This window comes from Sphaeroforma arctica (genome assembly GCF_001186125.1).
Source record: "Sphaeroforma arctica JP610 unplaced genomic scaffold supercont1.94, whole genome shotgun sequence".
NCBI lineage: Eukaryota > Ichthyosporea > Ichthyophonida > Sphaeroforma > Sphaeroforma arctica.
In genome coordinates, this window is record NW_014040464.1 from 40,686 (window position 1) to 61,062 (window position 20,377).

Consider the following 20,377-nt stretch of genomic DNA (forward strand, 5'->3'; position numbering starts at 1 on the left):
CCAGAATTATTAAGTAATTTGCGATAATTATCTTGCCAACGTTGCGCAAGTATATGACTGTGTGTCTGCGCATCAACATACTTGCTTCTGTTTCACCGAATGATATCATACTGCCGAATTCAATTGGTTCAGCTGCATCTCGTCGGTCAAGTTTGTTGCGCTGTGCTGCATTCCAACAATCGCGCAAATCACACTCCGATCCACACAGCGGCGCAGTGGTATTCACAACGGAGACTACCATTGTTCATGACTGTGCCGACATTCAATTAATCGCACATCTGTTCTCACTGGCGTGACCGCAGATCTCAAGGATATGATGAACGACGAGGATGTGGAGGCGGGGGATGTGGCGGCCCTCAAAAGGAAAATACAGTAAGTCACTTGGCCCAATGGGTCAGCCACACCTGCACTGTATCACCTGCGCTGCATTAGAAGGCGTAGTACTGCTACCAGACTCTGGCTGAACTCTCTTGTGCACTCTTCCTGAAGGGAAAGTGCGGTACTTACTCTACTGAGGGCAGATACGGGCGAAATAACCACCTTACTTCCAATCAGAAGAAAGGCAGACCTTGTATGTTTTTATAGTGCCACAGCCAGTGTGCTGCAGGCGACGCACTACAAGCGTTCGACATGACCATGCTATAGACACGCAGAGAAGGTCCAGACGTACTGATCATCTGTCCCATTTCTTACAGAGAGGACTTAATCGCAGACAACGACAAGGCCATAGACGAGATCAAGCAGAATGTCATAGGAGGTGCGATGGGTGGGCCACTGCTGCGAGTTTAACATTGTGTTTGATTTGGCGTCTTTGTCTGTTAATTGTGTGCACCTCTTTGTGCCAAGCTGCTTTCTGCGGCATCCGTTTACGAGTGTTATTTTCCGATGTTGTCACAGTTCAGCTTAAAGAGGACATAGTCCGTGTGCGAACACATTCGTCGTGATAGACCCAGAGTGCGTACTGGATGGTACCAAGTGCTGCCGACAGTCTATTATCAGAGTGAACAGATTGTGCTATGTAGACCGGTGATTCCGCGTGTATGTATCGCCAGCCTACTAACCGGTCCTATCCCCACCCACTCCCCCCCATCCGCATCCACATCTCTTTTCAGGTTATAAAAGGAAGGCTGGGAATGATTTCGAGGATGAGTCCGAGGCCATGCTAGCAGCCGCCAGGCGGAGAGCCAATGCCAGAGGTACGCGTGGTCTGCAGTGTGCGTCTTATGAGATTATGCTGGTGCCGGTGCTACACAGTGATGAGTCTCGTATACATCTACTCGTTATTCTCACCACACGAATCTACTCTATCCCCTCTCGTGCACACCGATGTATTCATGATATGTGGATGGTATTACTGTCGTTGTGACTGTTTCTGTGTCTGGCATTGGGTGGGTGGCAGAGGTTGTGGGCGAGGCGTTTATGAACTGCGCCACTTAATCTGTGGAGGACAGTTCTGTACTGATGCTCTGGTGTTAAAACGGCGGTTTTGCAATGCAAGCGTATATAGAGAAGTGAGATATTCGCATAAGTATGCATGTATGAACCCGTGTTCAAGTCATCAGTCTTTCATAAAAACAAGCACTCAGACTCTACCAAACACGCTCATAATATGCATGTACGAAGTCATGTCAAAGCGGTCAATCTCGCAAAAGGAACCGCGCCCAGGCACTGCGCAGCACACTCATTGAGGGGCGTTGCGAGTCACAGCGCAGTATGCAATAAACGACTCAGTCAGTCGGAAGGTGCTTGCACAGGGATAATTGCATGCATCCTTATATAGGCACAACACCCATGGGTGTGCCGTATTCTGCGCCTGGTTGCACACAAGCACCCGACATACCTGCTCATACCTTACTTCGTGCATGATTGGCCGGAAAATGAAATAAAACAGGATATATGGACTACGACGAGAACTCGATGGACATGTTCGACACAGCTCATCTGCGCAGATCGCAGATAGAGGAGGATGACATTGAGCTCATAGACAAGAGTGCGGACTTCGCTAAAGCGCGTGTGGATAAGCTGGCATACATGCATTCTGTCGAGGTATGCTTGTGCACGGTTGTGGTTGTGTGGGTGTGTAGGTAAATTTTGCTGGCTGTGTGGGTGTGTAGGTAAATTCTGCGGGGCGTGCGCAGGAGGCCCATGGTCTGGCTTGCGTGTGGTCCATGTTCGGCTTGTGTGTGTAGTTCTATCAGAAGTAGACACTGCCTCAACTCTCAACTACCCGCGTGATAGGGCGAGCAAGCGCTCGTTGGTCTCTTGTGGCGGTGGTTGTGACGGTGGTTGTGATCATGTTAGGGTGTATCGGCTGTTGTGAGCTATGCCTCTGAGAAGGCCTTGTCGTGTCACCAGATGATAGTAATCAGCGACACTCGTACACTAATAAGCTGCGCGACAGGATAGCCATCCGGGTGTTGGTTGCTGTGTTTGTGTCTGTGTCTGTGTCTCTCTCTGTGTCTGTGTCTGTGTGTGTATATGTATGTATGTGTATGTGTGTATGCGTGTGTGTGTGTGTATGTGTGTATGTATATATATATGCGTGTGTGTATGTGTGTGTGTGTGTGTGTGTACTGTGCTACTTCAGTCATTGTTCTAAGCCTACCGTTCGATAACCATCGTCAACCAGCTCGTTCAGCGTCTCGCACACAATATCGTACACTGTCCCATACCACCCTTACAGAGACGTCAACAACAACCTCACACCAACATACAGTCACACGGACTGCATTCTGCAATACTATGTGTGCTAGTACTAAACCGTCTCACTCCCACGGACATACCCTCTCTCTGCATGCATCCGCAGTCTCAGAATAGCTCGTTTAGCTTCCACGGCTGTGAGAGCATGAAGAGCTTAGAGACGCGCAGGATACTTCAATGCATCAAGAAAGCCAAATCCTGCCAGGGCGCCCCACTGAGGTCGAGACTGAGCGGTGAGTCGATGCTTTGTGTAGTGGTTTATGTGAGTGTATTTTAGAACCTTTGAGTACATTTGATAAACTACTTCAAGTCGTATATTAAATGCACATAGAACCTTTAAGTAGTTTGTTAAATGCACATTAGAACTTTTAAGTAGTGTTTTAAATGTACATTAGAACCTTTAAGTAGTATATTAAATGTACATTAGAGCCTATAAGTAGTGTATTGTATTACAAGTATATCGGAACCTTCCGATATTCGATGGTTAACAACGAAGTCTTAAGCGTGTTTGGGAGATATAGTCGGGTCTTCCCTGGCGTCTAGATACACAACGGTAGCTAAAGCTTGATTGACACTTAATCCTGATCGGAGAAGGGCATTGAATTGTTCAGGTTTGTAATGAGCAGAGTCTCACCCGCCCCTTGAACACTGTCCCATCCATGCAAACAGCAGAGGACTCGAACTCGCAATTCGGCATAGCAAAGCTACACTCGAAGGGGTCCTTCCTTAAGAAGCCCACCAACCAAGATAGCAACGTATGTCGTATACGTGTGCTGTGTGTATGAGTATGTGGTGCTTGTTGGTTAAACGTATGTTGTATGCATGTGCTGCTGTGTGCACGTAGTACTTGTAGGTTGGCCATGTGTGTGTGTGGGTGTTTATGTGATACTTGTAGGTTGTTTATGTATGTGTGTTTGTGATCCTTGTAGGTTGTACATGTATGTGTTTGTGATACTTGTAGGTTGCCTATGTACTACAGCACATGTGTATCATGTTGCCCAAATGTGTGTCATCTGCTACGTTGTGTGTGTATGCCTATTACTATACTATTTAGTATATCGTACGTTCAAAGAGACGAACTCGCTGACTATAGCCCAACCGAGAGAAGCAGCTGGTGCAATCGATTGGCTACGAGATAGTCTCTAGGAAGACGGAACTATGTGTCGTCCTTACACACCTTACACGTGTTGGGTGAGTATGTATGTTCCCACAAGGCAGTACAATTGAACAGGTGCCAACCAACCTGGTGTGAAAACGAGCCTCAGGAACATCTCTCCTCTGACACGCGGCAAAGGGTGTGCATACGCTCTACCAACGGGCAAGAACAAAAGCACGTGCAACACCTCCATCTAACACGATACAAAAGATGCCCAAAGCATATAACATGGCGGTGTGTGTGTGTGGTTGGGGGGGGGGGCATGTACGCAGTACGCACTACATCCTGCACATACCCAATTGCTAACGAGCCCAACGCGTGCTACACACAACCAGTCCAATTGGGGCAACAACAACAGCAAGACAAACGGAAACAAGAAGGTCGCCGCGTCTAAGTCAAGGAAGGCGAGGTTTGTCTTCGCCAACTCCGTCAGTGCCACGGTGCCAGCCGAGGCAAGTTCAGCACCAACTGCCGAATCACTGGTATGTGTGCAGCCGTACTTACGTGTGTGAGATATGAATCACTGGTATGTGTGCAGCCGTACTTACGTGTGTGATATAGGAATCACTGGTGTGTATGCAGCCGTGCTTACGTGTGTGAGATATGAATCACTGGTATGTGTGCAGCCGTACTTACGTGTGTGAGATATGAATCACTGGTGTGTATGCAGCCGTACTTACGTGTGTGAGATACGTCTCTTGCAATCGCTTACTGTGTCCTACGACAGGGCTCATAGTGTAGTTATGAGATGATAACACTCTCCTTGGTTAGCTACGCCACACACTTGAACGTGTCTACGAAGTGATAGGGCAATAAGCTTCCAACTAGACATAGGCAAGTGCCTCTATACCTTAGGCTGTAGGTGTATCTCTGAACAGTGTCACTCTGATTAGAAAGGCTTACACCTCTGAACACTTCACTACCACAGATGCCAACGAAAGGTAGCGCGGCTATACGGAAGCTACACGAACTGACCAAGAAGAAACCGGGCAAACCCGCACCTCTCAAGAAGGCTGGGTATGTATGTGCTCATTGTCTAGAACCCCAACTCGTCTACCATTATCAGTCGACCAAATCCTCCTGGTGGTTTGCCCCATTGCATGCGATACAGCTATTCGTACGTGACCATGGTTACCGTGGGATGGGTCAATTACTACATGTGTTGCTGTGTGTGCTGTTTCTGTCACCTGGTGTGTGTGTTTACCTTGGGATGGGTCGACTACTACATATGTTGTTGTGTGTGCTGTTTCTGTCACTCGGGTGTGTGTTGCTCAATCGAACGCTCACGGTAGTGCATTCACATCCCTAGACTGGCGCAGAACGCACCTGCTGTCGGGTTTTAAGTTTCTTGCACGTGTGTTAAGAGATATATCGTCCCTTTATGAGTGCCTATGGAGTTGCTTTCCTGTTGTAAGGTCTCGCGTGCGTGTGCCTTACTGCAACGGTGCGTGCCGCGTTTGCTAAAACCCCTCTCACAGCTAACCAACACGTGCAACTGCATGCTCAGTGCTAACTATGCACATGCAATGTGCCAGTACCACTACTACTACATACCACCCAAACACTTATCTTGACTCATGCTTCTCTTCCTACGCAGCTCTCGGGGTGGCAGTTTATTCAATATAATCTCTAACAGTAGCTTCAAGTCCCGGTAGCATAAGTACCCCCACAGTAGCCTATAAGATAAGAGACGGGTGTGCGCAAGGCGTTTTTCTGCGAATACTGGATTGTTAAACGTGTACCAGAAACTATAAATACATCAATGGACGTGAGCAGCTGAGGTGGTGCCCGTATAATAAATGACTATAAGTGTCGCCTGGAAGTGTATGTACGGCTGTATCCGACATTCTATGCGGCCTGATAGAGCTGGATATACTTTCTGTGCCTGGCATCAACTGTCTTACTAAGTCCCAGCTCCTTAGTAGACGCTCGCGTATGAGCTATCTACTATGCCACAGTATAGCATACGTCTGATAGCCTGGAATGCGCAGGACTAGCGAAACACCATAATACAGTCTCAGGTCGACCAGCACTGTAGTTTCACAAGGAGTGTTCGGGGTATTTGTGCCTAAGCACAGACTGAGCGCCGTATCGTGTGCATACGGACAAAGGATTATATGCGGGAATATTCATTTCGCATGCGGTCTGCGATTGACTGTATTGCAGTTCACACCAACACTTGAGCACGATGCCTGGTGATTGACTGCTCATGACGGAACAAAACACACTTAGCAAATATATGATGGTTTGTACAATAGCGCCTATATAGAGGGGAATACACGTAAACCCCATAGAGGCCGTTTAGAAGAGTCGAACGCTGACATGCTAATACTAAAGCGAAGCTTACTAAGATTTCAACCTCATACCAAAAAGTGGCTACACTGTCTACAATGGCTGTGTTGGTTAGAGCCTGACACTGAGAGTTTCATACACGGCAACTTTATTCTCATGGTAAATCACCAGCTCGACACTGTGCGATTTATATTTGAGCTTCCTATAGTTAAATTTGAATAAAGTTGTTTTTCAGGAAGAAGTACACCTTTACGTTCGAAGTAAACCATATGTCTGTGCCTTCGATGTCTAAGCACCAGCTGTGTGCCGCATCCTGTTCATACAGACTAAACGTCAAAAATCTGTAGTCTGCGATCGCTTGTACATATATCATTCCACCCCTATCGCAAGCAGGTTGCTTGCCGAGCGAACTGATAGCTTCATCCTTATCCTAAATATTTACCTTGCGTATTGTCGTATTTATCAATATATACGTTTTTCGTTGGAACGTATCTATGTGTACTTAGTTTTATCAGTTGGCTATTTGGCTATGACTTATCGTGATGGCCCTATATTGCCGCCATGTATTATTAGCCTTATAAATATTAAATACATAAATAGGTCCATGTTCGGAGGAATCGGAGCATTTGTCGATACAAATACATGGGGGTTTTTTAATACCTCTTCGAGTCTTTGACTATGTATTTTGTTTTTTTTTGTTTTTTTAAATCAAAAGTATAGCCTCTTTAAAAAACCCCCTTTTTTTTATTTAAAAAAAACAAACCACATGTTCATTTCTCAGAAGGCTATGATTTGACCATCAGTAAAAACATTTTAACGTTTATTTATAAATCGAATGAATAGCGATTTTGCTTTTTTATATATATATGTAATACAAGAAGCAGTGTTTGGGTTTCTTGGGTTTAGGGTTCCAAACTAAATGTCAGTCCAGTCAAGATTCATTCCTTTTTAATTGTCCATAGTGCAAATTGTACCAGCTTATTCCGTACACGTTTCACTTTATTATGTACTAAAAATATTGATGACATTGCTTCTATACATTCGTTGATTCGAACGCATGACAATATTTATTGATTTTTGAAAGGAGCTGTCATGTGGTGCTCTGTTTGACTACGGATAAACAAATGGTTAAAAATGGTCAAAAGTAGCCGCATGTACACGGGCTGTCACACAGTACTATAAGTAGAACGTTTAGTTAAGACGATTCGAAGTACACAATATGCTATTCTCAATTGCTCGACGTAAGTGTGTATGTTTTAGTGTGGTTATGTACGCGCGAAGAGCAACTTATCAGTCAGCGTCATGCAATGGGTTGTAACAAGTCGATTAGCAATCCCGTTTCTGCTTTGTATGTTGCACGCATGAATTAGTAGGATGTTTTTGAGGCCTTAACAGGCACCACTATTGTGACGCCAACCATTTTTCGACACATGCTAGTATGTTGTGATACATAAGTTGCGTTATGCGATCGTTGGCGCTATACTTTTTTTACCCTAGGACATCGCGAGTTATGTATGTGAAGTACGGTAGGTTCGTCTCGTAACAAATCGTGAAGTTTGTGCATGTGTATTCATGGGTGTATAGTCGTCTGTTTCACGATACATATATATATATGCTTATATATATATATATATATATATATATATTCTTATATATATATATATATATATATATATATATGCTTATAAATATATATATATGTGTGTGTGTGTGTACACGTGAATATGTAATATATTTATGGATGTATGTATTTACGCATTCATTTATACCAAATATCCATATGCATGTGTTTATGCACATGTGAGCGATATCAAGATAATCTTCAAGAATAGGTTCCAACAAGTATATTTAGAAGAATTTACGGTTGTGAGAGTTTATTTATGCTAGCAATTGCTCATGTCTACGAGGGGTTACATTGGTCGATGAGATGTACGAACCGCTGCCTTCAATATGTTACAAGGACAAAAAAATATTCTATGTGATAGGCTTATGCGGTGATGATCACTACGAACAAACCAAGATCTGCACAGAACCAATCTTGTTGATAAAATCGTAATTCTGAAGCATATTTGTGTTCGTGCAACACGCTGTGAGCATGCACCCTGACCCTACGAGCGATAAGCTAAGCTAGCACTCTACATGTTTTAAGATGCGTTCCCTTTCGGGAATGTGCCATTCCATTTGTGATTGAACCATAGTTCGCCCATCTTAACGTGCTGTGTTCAATGCTGCCTTGGAATATCCCGTCGGATAGTGATCGTTGCACATGTCATGAATACCTCGTATCACGTATCTCCCCTAATTTGAACGACTTTTCTACTCGTTATAGGCGCGCAAGGCGTGTTAGCGGCAGGTGGCCCAAGAGCCGCGTGGACGTCATACAACGCCTTTAAGGCTGGTAGTGTTTCGTCATACAAGCGCTACTTATCCCAGGCCGCTTTGAACGGTAAGTAGGTCTACTCTGTGCCGTTATGTGTAGATTATACGGTGTTTGCCTTTGGTTGTGTGAACTCTTTGTTTGTACTATGGTATTTTCCATATATTTGTATATTAATTTATACATGTACATTTCATGTGTATGTATATAGTCACTCTAGTGTGGTGTAGGGGAAGGCGCTCTTCTTCTCAACAACCCACAGCGGTAGAAAACGTGCGTAAACGGTGGCAGTATAATACCGTAATACCTCTAACGAACAAACCAAGATCAGTACAGAACCAATCATATCGAAGAAATCGTGATTCTGATGCATAGAAGTTAGTCTATATACTTCACATACCGTTTTTATATATATTATTATCCCGCGCGAGGCGTGCCCTTTTGTCTACTGGACGCATTATTCGGTTGATTATTGCGAGTACCTGACACCATTTCAATTCAGCCGGCTTGTTAACAAAAATAGTGGCATGCAACGCGGTAGCTTCAGAATGTTGGTGGTACTATACTTAGCTTATATTGGCATCAGAGAAGGCCCGTCCTAGCCATAGAATGGCCGCGAAGTGTCCAAAACCTTGACTTAGCCTTAATTATATGCCGAAGTAGGCTGAGTATTGAGAACTGACGTGCTTTGTGTATGATCTCACGCGATACGACAGATGATTTCAGCGAGCATGAAACTACCGTTGTAAAGGTCGATCACAGAGACGAGAATGCCACGAGGAAGCTCGACGATTTGGACCAGGATGGCATCAATCTATCCGCTGACACTATCTCGTGTATGTTCCAAGTGCCACTGTCGCTATGACTGTGTGGTGCTATATGGTTGTGCTATCGGTACGGTGCTTTTTTGGATGTACTTATTGTACATCGCGTGTGTATGCTTGAGTCTAGATGTGTATGTATATATATATATGGATTAGAGCACGATTAAATCAGCCTATCCGGCGACATAACCTTTTGTGGTGGCAACGTGTGTCCGTTTTACTGTCACTTTGGGCGGAGAGTCGAGATTCTGTGTGATTGGTAGTGTAGGTGGCTCTGGATTCTCTACTGGCACCCATAAGCACTTTTGTGGTATATCGAGAAGAGTACGGGACGGATGTGGTAAAATGATGCATGGTGGTAGCATGATCGCCGTACGGTGTTGTTCTGCATGGATCTTGTCACGGGTGTAGAGAGACTTGATCTCACGTCAGGTCAGAACAGATGCAAATAGTTTGTCGGTTCAGTGGCTGTGTAGATCGGATCCATTTAAGTATGCGTGCACCGCCAATTTATTTATTTTAATCTGTGGGCCGTGTACACTGATACATAGTTCTCGTATTCTGTGTGTGCGTGTAGGCGCACTAACGGCACTCTACATCTCGCTTCGTTTGTCTACTGTACCGCTGCCCTGTTTAAGTCGTTATGAACACTTCCTCTGGACACTCGACTAATGATTGTTCTCGTTACAATACACTCTACAGCCCTGCAGCGAATGGGCATTAACGAGCTCTTCCCCATCCAGACGTCGTGCTTCAAGCATCTGATCGCTGGCAAGGATGTCATCGCCCGTGCACGTACGTCGACCGTTTGTCACTATCAGTGGCTATAATTTTCGTAGTGTATGTTCCCATACATCCTCATGTCCATTTTTGGAATGTGTTTTGCTTATCGATCGATGGTAAGGTGTTTTATTAATATATTCTATTCGTGGTTATATGCACTGGCCATCAATTGCCGCAGTAGCATATGCATCGCTACAGTCCAGTCCAATACGACCCCTCAGAAACTGCGAGTTCACCCGTCCTTGCACAATCAACTCTCCTTAGGAACTGGAACCGGCAAGACGCTTGCCTTTGCCGTGCCCATTGTCGAGAAGATCACCTCCATGAACAGAGGCAGGGCCAGAGGTCGCAGCCCCGTGTCGCTGGTCCTTGCGCCCACCCGTGAACTTGCCATGCAGGTATGAGATATATACAACACATAGGGTTGGTCACAGTTTTAAATTGTGACCAAAAAAAGTGTGTATAGTTGGATAGAGCGAGTTCCGATGGTTTGTACGTGTATGTGCGGTTCCTCACACGGTCGGTGGTCATTTGCGCCTTCTGTGGCGGTTTGGATGCAATATCGCTTGGTTTGATCTTTTTGAGTTGGACCAGTCAAGTCCACTATCTATTCAACCCCATAGTCTCGCTTTCGCTGTATGTAGGTTTGCCAAGAGTCTTGTAAGGTGGGATTTCCCCTTCTGTATAGTGTTCTTACTCGAATACTCTTTTTTTTTGTTCTGACCATTCAGGTGCACAAAGAAATTGAGAAGATCTCCCCCAGATTGTCGTCTACGTGTATCTTTGGTGGAGCTTCGTACGAAGTGCAGCAACGTGCTATTTCTCAGGGTCTGGACGTGCTTGTAGCCACTCCTGGTATGTCCTAGCTCCGTCCTGTGTCGAAAGAGCGTATACATAGCCAATGAGAGTTCAATACACAGACCTGATCAGAGCCATTATGTGCTGATAACTGTACCTTGAGGCTTATATGTTGTTTGTTTTTGGAGAGGTTCGCCTAGTTCTTCCTTTTCTCGTGATATTATCTAGTCCTTGTGACCGTGGCAGTCGGATAGTGTCATTTGTTTTAATCACCTGTTACACTTTATATATATAGTAATATTGCAGCGAGGTATTGCCAGTCTATCCGTGCAGTCGCTTTCATTTAGACGTGTATATTTAATTCCTGTGATTGTCTATACGGTCCCTGTAGGCCGCTTGGTAGACATGGTGAACCGAGGCAACGTACGCCTGGATGAGATCGAACTATTAGTTCTGGACGAGGCTGATTCCATGCTGGATATTGGTTTTGAGAAGGAGCTGAGTGCCATCATTGGTCATGTCAAGTCCGTGAACGAAGACACACAGATGTGTCTATTCTCGGCCACCCTGCCCTCTTTTATTCGCAAGACGGTTGGTGCGTATCTGAAGGCTGACCGAGTTCTGGTGGATCTGATTGGCGCTGGAGAGCAGAAGACCTCCGAGACGGTAACCCACCAATACCTGAAGGTCAACCGGTCCTGCAGTCTCCCTGAAGTATTGGCAGATGTGATCAAGGTATAATAGTTTTGTAGCAGGAAACAATATGGATGTCAGAATTTTGTGGATTTATACACGACATATATATAAATATATACGGAAATATGTTGGACTGTGTTGATGCGTTCGCTAGGATGACTGCTTGCTGTTTTTTAGTTTTGTGTAGCTACTTGCTGCGTTGCGAATGTGCGTGGTGTCTTTTTCTAAAGTGGTGCTTAGCTGCAGCACCCGCTCCTCCAGGGTTTAAATGATCACATACCAAGATCTGCACAGAACAAATCTTGTTGAGAAACGTGATTCTGAGCTATAGCCCCTGGAGGCTTCTTGTAAAGCCTTGCAACAACGTGAATTCCCACACCACGTGCCAGTGGTACACTTATCCTACCCCTTGTGTGCCCGCACTGACCTGGCCCTTTCTTTTCTTTTCTGTCACGCTATAGAAAACCACCAACAACTCTGGCCGCGTCATTGTGTTCACTGAGACCAAGAGCTACGCCACTGAGCTTGCCCTGGCCATCCCCGGCTCAAAGGCACTGCACGGTGATATCGCGCAACACGAGCGAACGCGCACTTTAGACCAGTTCCGCAAAGGTATTGCATTTTTTTTTCTTCGAATTGTTGGGTCTGTTTGGTACCGATGAACGGTTGTACACCTAATTGTTGGGTCAAATCATGGACTGTGTGTTGCCACTGTTAGTAACTAGATGTTTTTTTCGCTCTTTAAATCTGTCCGTACAAGTTGCTCTGTGTATAGTTGAATTCTGACTTTTTTTTTATCATTTTAATCGCATGTCACAGGTTCTTTCATGAACCTAATTGCTACTGATGTCGCTGCTCGTGGTCTGGATGTACCGGAGGTGGAGTTGGTGATCCAAGTTGAACCACCAAAGAGTTTCGAGACATACATCCACCGATCTGGCCGCACTGGACGCGCGGGTAAATATGGCACCTGCATCACTGTTGTTAAGAACAACGAAGCAGAGAGTCAGGTGAGTGAGTGTATATATATCTCGCCGTCGTATGTATATTGTTGGGTTGGATGTGCTTTTGCTTTGTCAGTCTTGTGTTGTTTTGTTTGCTTTTCGTTGTATGATATTGGTTCTGTCTGGGTTCGCTACCAAACTCGGTATATGCTTCACAATAGCGAAGACCGGCGGTCCAGGGGTGTATGTACTGCAGTATTAATATGCAAACCGTGTTATCATCTGCTACCAGATGGAATCGGTCGGTGGTTTGCCTGGAGTTCGATTAAATTATTAATGACCCGACTACATATAGCGCAGCTGGTAGGGTTTATTGTTTTCCCCCCCTTTTTTTTGGCATTGCACTTGTAGTATGAAACTCATATACACCGCATCCCTTGTATCCTTCAGATTCTAAGCTACGAGAAGAAGGCTGGTTTCAAGATGGCCCGAGTTGGCCCGGCGCAGCCCCACGATTTGGCTCAGAGCGCTATCTCAGACGCTCGCCATCAGGTGGACTCTGTGAGTGAGAGTGCCAGCAAGCACTTTGTAGACGCTGCGCGATCGATGATTCAGAATGAAGGTACGTTTAATTAGTATTTGTGTATGTGTTTCAGTGGCCGAATATTGCGGATTGGTAGTTGTGTGGGTGGGTGATTCAGTCGCGTGTATCGGATGGCAATATATATTTATAAAATTTTATCGGGTCTGGGGCTTACGTTCTCGTCTGCAAGTGTCGGCATGACGCAAAGAGACGCACGGAAACAACCGTGATGTGGATGTCAAACCGGGTTGTAAGTCTATCTACTTACTCCGCATCAGATGTCAGACTTAGCTCATACACGAACTAGCTGGTTTATATATTAGGCACTTTATCGTATACAAAGGCCAGCCAACATCAATTGACACTTAATCGTGTGCAAGACCTGATCAATATATTAATTTACCACTTATTCGTGTAGGGGCTGAGCTGGCACTGGCCAAGGCGCTCGCGTGCACCGCCGGCTTTAAATCCGCCAACGTGCGATCGCTTCTGGACTGTCGCGAGGGCACCCAGTCCATTACGTGCACTAAGCTGGAGGGTACCTTCCGCAGCAAGGACGAGGCCATCGGCTTCCTGAACGATCCGCGAACGGAGAACGACGCGGTCATCTCTAAGGACATGAAGCAGGTGATCTTCGATGTGCCCGCTCACCGAGCCAATCAGTTGCTCAATAATAGCCCCAGTGGTTGCAAGCTGGAGGTGGCTACGGAGATTCCTGATTTAAAGATACAGGTAAGTGTTGAGGCTGGATGTGTGTTTGTGTGTACATGCATGAAAATGGGTGTGCTAGGGGTAGGGCTTTTGGCCCGGCTGTAAGCTGTGAGTGGCTTCGGTGCTGTCTAAACTTGGCCCAGAGATGAACGTTGCTGTGTGTGTGTGTGGTAGATAGGCGCTAGCTAATGTTTGTTGGTGATGACCCAGCCCCTCCCAAGTGCATTGAACGTTTTGTCTCATTCTATACGTCTCACCTCTCTGCTATCCTCAGATACAGCACTTTGGTGGATCCAACAATCGTTACGGTGGTCGCGGAGGTAGCTATAACCGTTACGGTGGTGGTGGTTCCAGTCGAGGCGGTGGTGGCAGCTACGGCAGACAGAACGGAGGTAGCAGTGGTGGGTACAACAACAAACAATCGGGTGGGGGTGCTGGTGGATATCAGAGGAATAGATATCAGGGCCAGAATGAGAGTTATAAAGGGTATGGAGGAGGCGGCAGGTCCCAATCGTGGTAGAGAAATAGTGGTGAGATAAGGCACAGGGCAGGAGTGTATATGAAGATTTAGATAGATATATAGATAGATACGTTTGATATGTTGATCCGGGATACATAGCAATGTGTGCTGGACTGCATTTATGAATACAGCGATAGACAATCACTTCGCCTGATGTGTTGATAGGGACATATGGTGTCAGATGCTTGTGGACGTCTAAGCCGCTGAGGCATCTCAGTCTCGCCTTTGAGATAGTATGGGCAGTTCCTAGCTGGTAGCCCCTTAGTGAGTTCCAAATGTTAGTCAAGTGGGAACACATGCAAAGACACGGATAGGCTACACCTACACATAATTGATTTTTAATACTTAATCTTGCGGGTGACCTTGACCACTTTTCAATATTAAATACTCGCCGTACAAATTTCACCAAACTCGCTTCATCCTAGAGTTTGTGTGGTCTATTGTAAGTATGACTTTCCCTCAAGCCAAATGAATGGGGTCGTATATTCAAGGGACTGCTTTAGGTTAGTACTCGACTCGCATAACGCGTACCAGGCATTTTATTATCGGTCCATTTGATATACTATGCATCTCAAGCCAAATATGCATGGGGTCGTATATTCAAGGGGGACTGCTTTATATTAGTACTCGCATAACGCGTACCAGGCATTTTATTATCGGTCCATTTGATATACTATGCCTATGCACCTCAAGCCAAATATGTATGGGGTCGTATATTCAAGGGACTGCTTATAGTAGTACTAACATAACGCGTACCATGCATTTTATTATCGGTACATTCGATATACTATGCCTATGCACCTCAAGCCAAATATGCATGGGGTCGTATATTCAAGGGACTGCTTATAGTAGTACTAACATAACGCGTACCAGGCATTTTATTATCGTTACATTCGATATACTGTGCCTTTGCACCTCAAGCCAAATGCATGGGGTCGTATATTCAAGGGACTGCTTTATTGCCCACATAACGCGTACCAGGTATTTTATCATCGGTCCATTTGATATACTGTGCCTATGCATCGCAAGTCAAACAAACGCACGGAGCAGTAATTTATAGGGAGTGCTTCTATGTAATTATTTAAGGAGGCTATGGCATTTACTATTGAAAATAGCCTATCAGTCAATTTTAGTACCGGTCAGTTTGCCGTGGGGTAGATTGTGCCTATGCACCAAGTCAAATGCTCAATCAGTCGCTTTGCGGACCGATTTCGCACGATATGGTGGTGGCGAGGCTTTGTTGGTTTTTTGGTATGCTACACGAGACAGCACCAAGTCAAACGCTCCGGGTTGTCCCCGCTGGGTATAAGTCCTGTGATGCATGATGATGTTTTGTTCGGATGTGAAAATTTACTACCGCGCGTACGCCGATAAATATTGATATATACAATCTTCAGAATGATTGGTTGAAAGACGTACCGAACTTTCACCCAGCTGTGCTCACCCGCTCTGCGGGGAGTAATGTGGATGTTCAACCCAAGTAATATATATTTTGAGAGGACAGCTTCTCTTGGGTCTGAGATCATGTGAGACATCAAAAGATCTATCCTACTCAGCTAGATCTCCAGTCTCCCCGTTATTAAAGTTACTAGTGGCCCCATTGTTTTTATTGAGCAGAATCATCTGCTTTCTTTCTGTGAAATTAAAGTTATTATTCTGCCAATTTTAGTATCGGTCAGTTCGTTCGGACCGTCCGTACCTACCAACCACGGGACTATGTTCTGTCAAAATAAACATTGGCAATATAGGAGCGCGGCTGTCGTTCTACTGTTTGTGCCATGCGTATGGGTCTATCTCGCAAGAGTTTGATTTTGACCAACCACCCTCCCTACAAACGCACTCATCCATCAGCAACTCATAGCAACTGGGAAGGTGTCGAAACCACGGATACTCGTGGGCAATCAAACCATGCCAACTGTGTTTTAGGCTTGTCACACCCTTGTACCACTGCTCACATCCTTATTTACGCGCAGACTTTTTAATGCACTTTTGTGGCCCAGCAGAGATTGCTAAAACATTCTGGGCTGCTTCATACAAAATATACCCGAAATATATAAGCACGTATAATTGTGACATCGCTGGCTTTTATTTAGTGTGTTTGCTAAAACCGAATAAAAATGCCACTTCCCGCCAATTTTACTAAATTAGTGCTACTCGCGCAGTTACACCCAACGCAGCGCGTACTACACCTTGGTCCAGAGGTTCACCTAAGATGATACGCATCAGACATCTGATATAACCAGACAACTGTCCGATACAATAGTATGTCAACTATTCAACACAGTAATTAACAAGTCAATACTCCACACAATAATTAACTAGTCAACACCTATGCTGAAGCCGCCTCCTCCCTTGCCTGGGCAGCGGCAATCATGTTCAATGCCGAACCCGCCCGAATCCATTCAATCTGGTCGCCGCTGAGTGTGTGTCGCAGGGGTATGCGGATGGTGTCCTGGCCGGGATTTCGGACCAAGAGGTCAACCTTGGATCCGGGAGCAATTGAGCTCAGCCCATCTGTGTGTGTGTTGTAGGAGATGGTTTGAGTTGGTGTGGTAGGTGTGCGACAGTGGTCTGGGCACATCGGTTGCACATGAGATTGTTTGAGATTGAACGCAAAAGCAAACGGTTGTATGGGTCTATGTGGTGCGTGCGTCCTCTGATTAATCTGTGGTGCCGCGTTTCTGCCGAGTATATCAGACGCGCGCACTTCTATCAATTGATGTGTACTTTAGGGTAAAGAAGTGTAGGGTTTTAGGTTGAAGGTTTAGGGTTAGGGTTCAGCGCTTTCGAGCAGCAATGGGTGCTACGGTATGCAGTACTTGCCATCACTAAACGTAATAGGTATGTATCCCAAAACTATATATATGATCATGGATGACCCATCGTTAGCTAACGCATTCGACCAGTTGAGCACACTGTGCGACGACTGTTCTATGGCGAAATACTGTATAGACAAGGGCAAATAAACAAAAGCCGACAGTATTCAAACCTACCCAAAAGAAGCCACCAGTATTTAAACCTAGCAAACAAGTATTGTCAAGTACATCATATACAGGCTGAGCCAGACATACCCGTGGAACACACAGCGCGTGGGCTGATCTTGCTGTAGTCGTTCTCGTCCTGTAGCCATAGAGGCAGCACTCCCTGCTTCTTCAGGTTGGTCTCGTGAATTCGAGCAAACGACCGAGCCACAACCACAGACCCGCCCAAGTACCGCACCTGAGGGATTGTGAGTAGTGAACGCATGAGACAAGAAGAAGCGAAGCATGGGTGGGCAACCATGGTCAAAAGCACAGTATTAGACAACCACATTATGTGGGTGAGAGTATCCCCGTCGCAGCAAGGTAGAACTTTCACACGCACAGGCCCCATCTGTAATTTGAATAGTGTAAACAACGATATCGGAAGGTTCAAAAACAAAAACACTTTGGGCCTCGGGACTTTGGGTTCTGCCTCTGGGGGCTTTGGGGTATTGCTGACACATACCTGCATGGCCGCGTGCTCTCGCGCACTGCCTTCGCCGTAGTTGTGATCCGCCAACACCATCCACTGCTTCTTGGCGTCCTTGTAAGCCTTCATGACCTCCGGGATGGTGTCAAACTCACCCGTGAGAGAGTTGTGCACGTTGTTGACCTTGTCATTCTCGTCGTTGACAGCGCCAATGAGCGTGTTCTCCGCAATGTTCTCGAGATGGCCCTTGTATTTCAGCCAGGGACCAGCCGCGGAGATGTGGTCGGTGGTGCATTTGCCCTGGACCTTCACACTCACCAACATATCTGTGGGGGTTGTAGTGTGTTACGGAGTGCACAGAGAAGCGCAGGCTGATAGCACATAACGCAGTGTGGTGGAAGTGTATGTGTGTGTATCTGCCAATGTGGCACGCTGGTACGTTTGGTATACGTACACATGGGAGAGGGATGTGATCAGACTCGTGCACGCACCATATGCGATGTATGGATTAAAAACTTTACAAGCAGCACAGCGGCGCAAGGTGACGAGAAAGACGTCAGTCATACCCAAGGCAACCGATCCAACAGTACATAAGGCACCATCTACGATTGAGCAGTAGAACCGCACAAGCAAGTACACACAACATACAAACATATAAACACAACATACAGACATATGAACACAACATACAAACATATGAACACAACAAACAAACATATGAACACAACATACAAACAAATGAAGGACATACACACAAAAGTACATGAGGCACCACAACAGAACCGCACAAGCAATTTCACACATACAAACATATGAACACAACATACAAATATATGAACACACAACATACAAACATATGAAGGACATACACACAACAGTACATGAGGCACCATCTACGATTGAGCAACAGAACCGCACAAGCAAGTTCACACAACATAAAAGCATATGAACACAACATACAAATATATGAACATACAAAATACAAACATATGAAGGACATGCACACACCCCACACACAGACGAAGTCTGCGTATTGCACAAGGAATAGCCATAAACAAGCACAAAACACCACTCAGACTATAACCCTCGTACCTTTGAAGTCCTCTCCGTTCCAGGCATCGAAGGGCTCCAGCAGTTGCAGACGCTCACTCGACGGACTCACATTTACGTCTGCGTTCGCATCGGGGTTTGGTCTCTGGAATATATCTTGGCTGCGGCATATAAAACGCGTACGAATGTCAGCAATCCTCTCGAGTGAAAATTTTGACCCACGTTCAGGAGAGACGTTGAGAGACAGACCGGTTTAGGGCGAAGACGACAGGCGAAGGCGGAGGACAAACTCATTGAAGTATGAAGATCATGCCACTTACAAAGAAATGGAATCCAGCAGTACCGCATGCAGAATAGTCTACACCGTTATGAGAATTTGGGTTTTAAAGAATGCCCCACCACTGAACGAAAGCAGCACGAAGCCTTTATCATATACACCACAGGACAGTATTATCATTGAACTTCGCCCACAGACATTACGATGCCGCCGTGGAGCACACAGCCTGACGTCTATGTATAACTATAATATATATATAGTATAACTATTATTGACGTCTATGTATAACTATTATATATATATATATATATGTGTGTGTGTGTGTGTGTGTGTGTATAGTAGATCTAGAGCACACGCAGCCTGCAAAAGGTATATATGTACGTATGTATACTGCCATGGAACGACGTCTATGTATAACATGTATAAATACAGTAAAATTCGAGCACACACAAACTACAAAAGGTAGATATGTACATATGAGTACTGACATGGAATGACGTCTATGTCTAACTAATCTATATACAGTAGAATCCATATATTAACATGCGTGGAACCAACCCTGTTCAAAGTCATTACCTGTAAAATGAGAACCCCCTTGATGGCAGAGTTTTACTCTTCGGCGGTGAGAACTTGAAATCAGTACCAGGGATGTTGTCTGTTACAGGGTTGAATGTGGTGGTTCCGGCAAACGACATGGCCACAGTCACCTCTGTGGATAAATAATTGTAGACAAAGCGTGTTAAGAGCTATTGTACTTTATTGATATGAGTGTTGATTGGAACGTACGCTACGTAACAATTTTGTGAGATTACACCGTCTCCTCTGTTGATGAACAACTGCAGAAAAGATTATTATGAGCCATTGGACAAGTTGTACGAGTAGTGATAGGAACGCATGGCTACGCAACAGGCACAAACGGAAGATGGGAATGTGTTACGCCCACATGCATGAAGATACTGGAGAACGATGATGTAGTACAACATTTGCATAACAGCAGGCTATATCTCATGTGATTGTAGTCCATGGCAAATGCCTAAATTAATTTATATAAATATATATATATATATATATATATATATATATATATATATATATATATATATATATATATATATATATATATATATATATATATATATATATATATATATATATATATATATATATATATATATATATATATATATATATATATATATATATATATATATATATA

The 20,377-nt window shown here is 44.9% G+C and overlaps 3 protein-coding genes across 3 annotated transcripts in view; 2 read left to right on the forward strand and 1 right to left on the reverse strand.

The window, feature by feature from the left end:
- SARC_02152 (hypothetical protein) overlaps positions 1–6,650 on the forward strand; it is a 13,974-nt gene extending 7,324 nt beyond the window's left edge. Inside the window, exons 12-20 of the mRNA XM_014304095.1 lie at positions 303–372; positions 696–757; positions 1,113–1,196; positions 1,892–2,046; positions 2,807–2,933; positions 3,370–3,455; positions 4,192–4,338; positions 4,785–4,873; positions 5,454–6,650. Coding sequence (XP_014159570.1) covers positions 303–372; positions 696–757; positions 1,113–1,196; positions 1,892–2,046; positions 2,807–2,933; positions 3,370–3,455; positions 4,192–4,338; positions 4,785–4,873; positions 5,454–5,511 — 878 coding nt within the window. The 3' untranslated portion in view covers positions 5,512–6,650. The remainder of the gene's footprint in view (positions 1–302; positions 373–695; positions 758–1,112; positions 1,197–1,891; positions 2,047–2,806; positions 2,934–3,369; positions 3,456–4,191; positions 4,339–4,784; positions 4,874–5,453) is intronic.
- Positions 6,651–7,246: 596 nt separating this feature from the next.
- SARC_02153 (hypothetical protein) lies at positions 7,247–14,854 on the forward strand. Its single transcript, XM_014304096.1, has 12 exons — positions 7,247–7,389; positions 8,478–8,594; positions 9,242–9,361; positions 10,052–10,144; positions 10,397–10,530; positions 10,864–10,987; positions 11,322–11,665; positions 12,088–12,238; positions 12,446–12,636; positions 13,021–13,192; positions 13,572–13,885; positions 14,139–14,854. Exons 1-12 carry the CDS (start codon positions 7,368–7,370, stop codon positions 14,382–14,384), a joined length of 2,028 nt encoding a protein of 675 aa, XP_014159571.1. The 5' UTR covers positions 7,247–7,367; the 3' UTR covers positions 14,385–14,854.
- Positions 14,855–16,713: 1,859 nt separating this feature from the next.
- The window catches only part of SARC_02154 (aconitate hydratase, mitochondrial), a gene marked incomplete at both ends in the record, with an annotated part of 7,392 nt that continues 3,728 nt past the window's right edge, over positions 16,714–20,377 (reverse strand). The window contains 5 exons of the mRNA XM_014304097.1: positions 16,714–16,898; positions 17,456–17,603; positions 17,871–18,160; positions 18,927–19,045; positions 19,738–19,870. Of these exons, the coding sequence (XP_014159572.1) occupies positions 16,714–16,898; positions 17,456–17,603; positions 17,871–18,160; positions 18,927–19,045; positions 19,738–19,870 (875 nt within the window). The remainder of the gene's footprint in view (positions 16,899–17,455; positions 17,604–17,870; positions 18,161–18,926; positions 19,046–19,737; positions 19,871–20,377) is intronic.

Bases quoted from the DNA above. Each gene is read 5' to 3' on its own strand.
- SARC_02153 (XM_014304096.1), top strand. From the start codon at position 7,368: ATGCTATTCTCAATTGCTCGAC. The intron at 8,595-9,241 runs GTAAGTAGGTCT...GCGATACGACAG, and splicing joins ATCCCAGGCCGCTTTGAACG to ATGATTTCAGCGAGCATGAA. The intron at 10,988-11,321 runs GTATGTCCTAGC...CGGTCCCTGTAG, and splicing joins CGTGCTTGTAGCCACTCCTG to GCCGCTTGGTAGACATGGTG.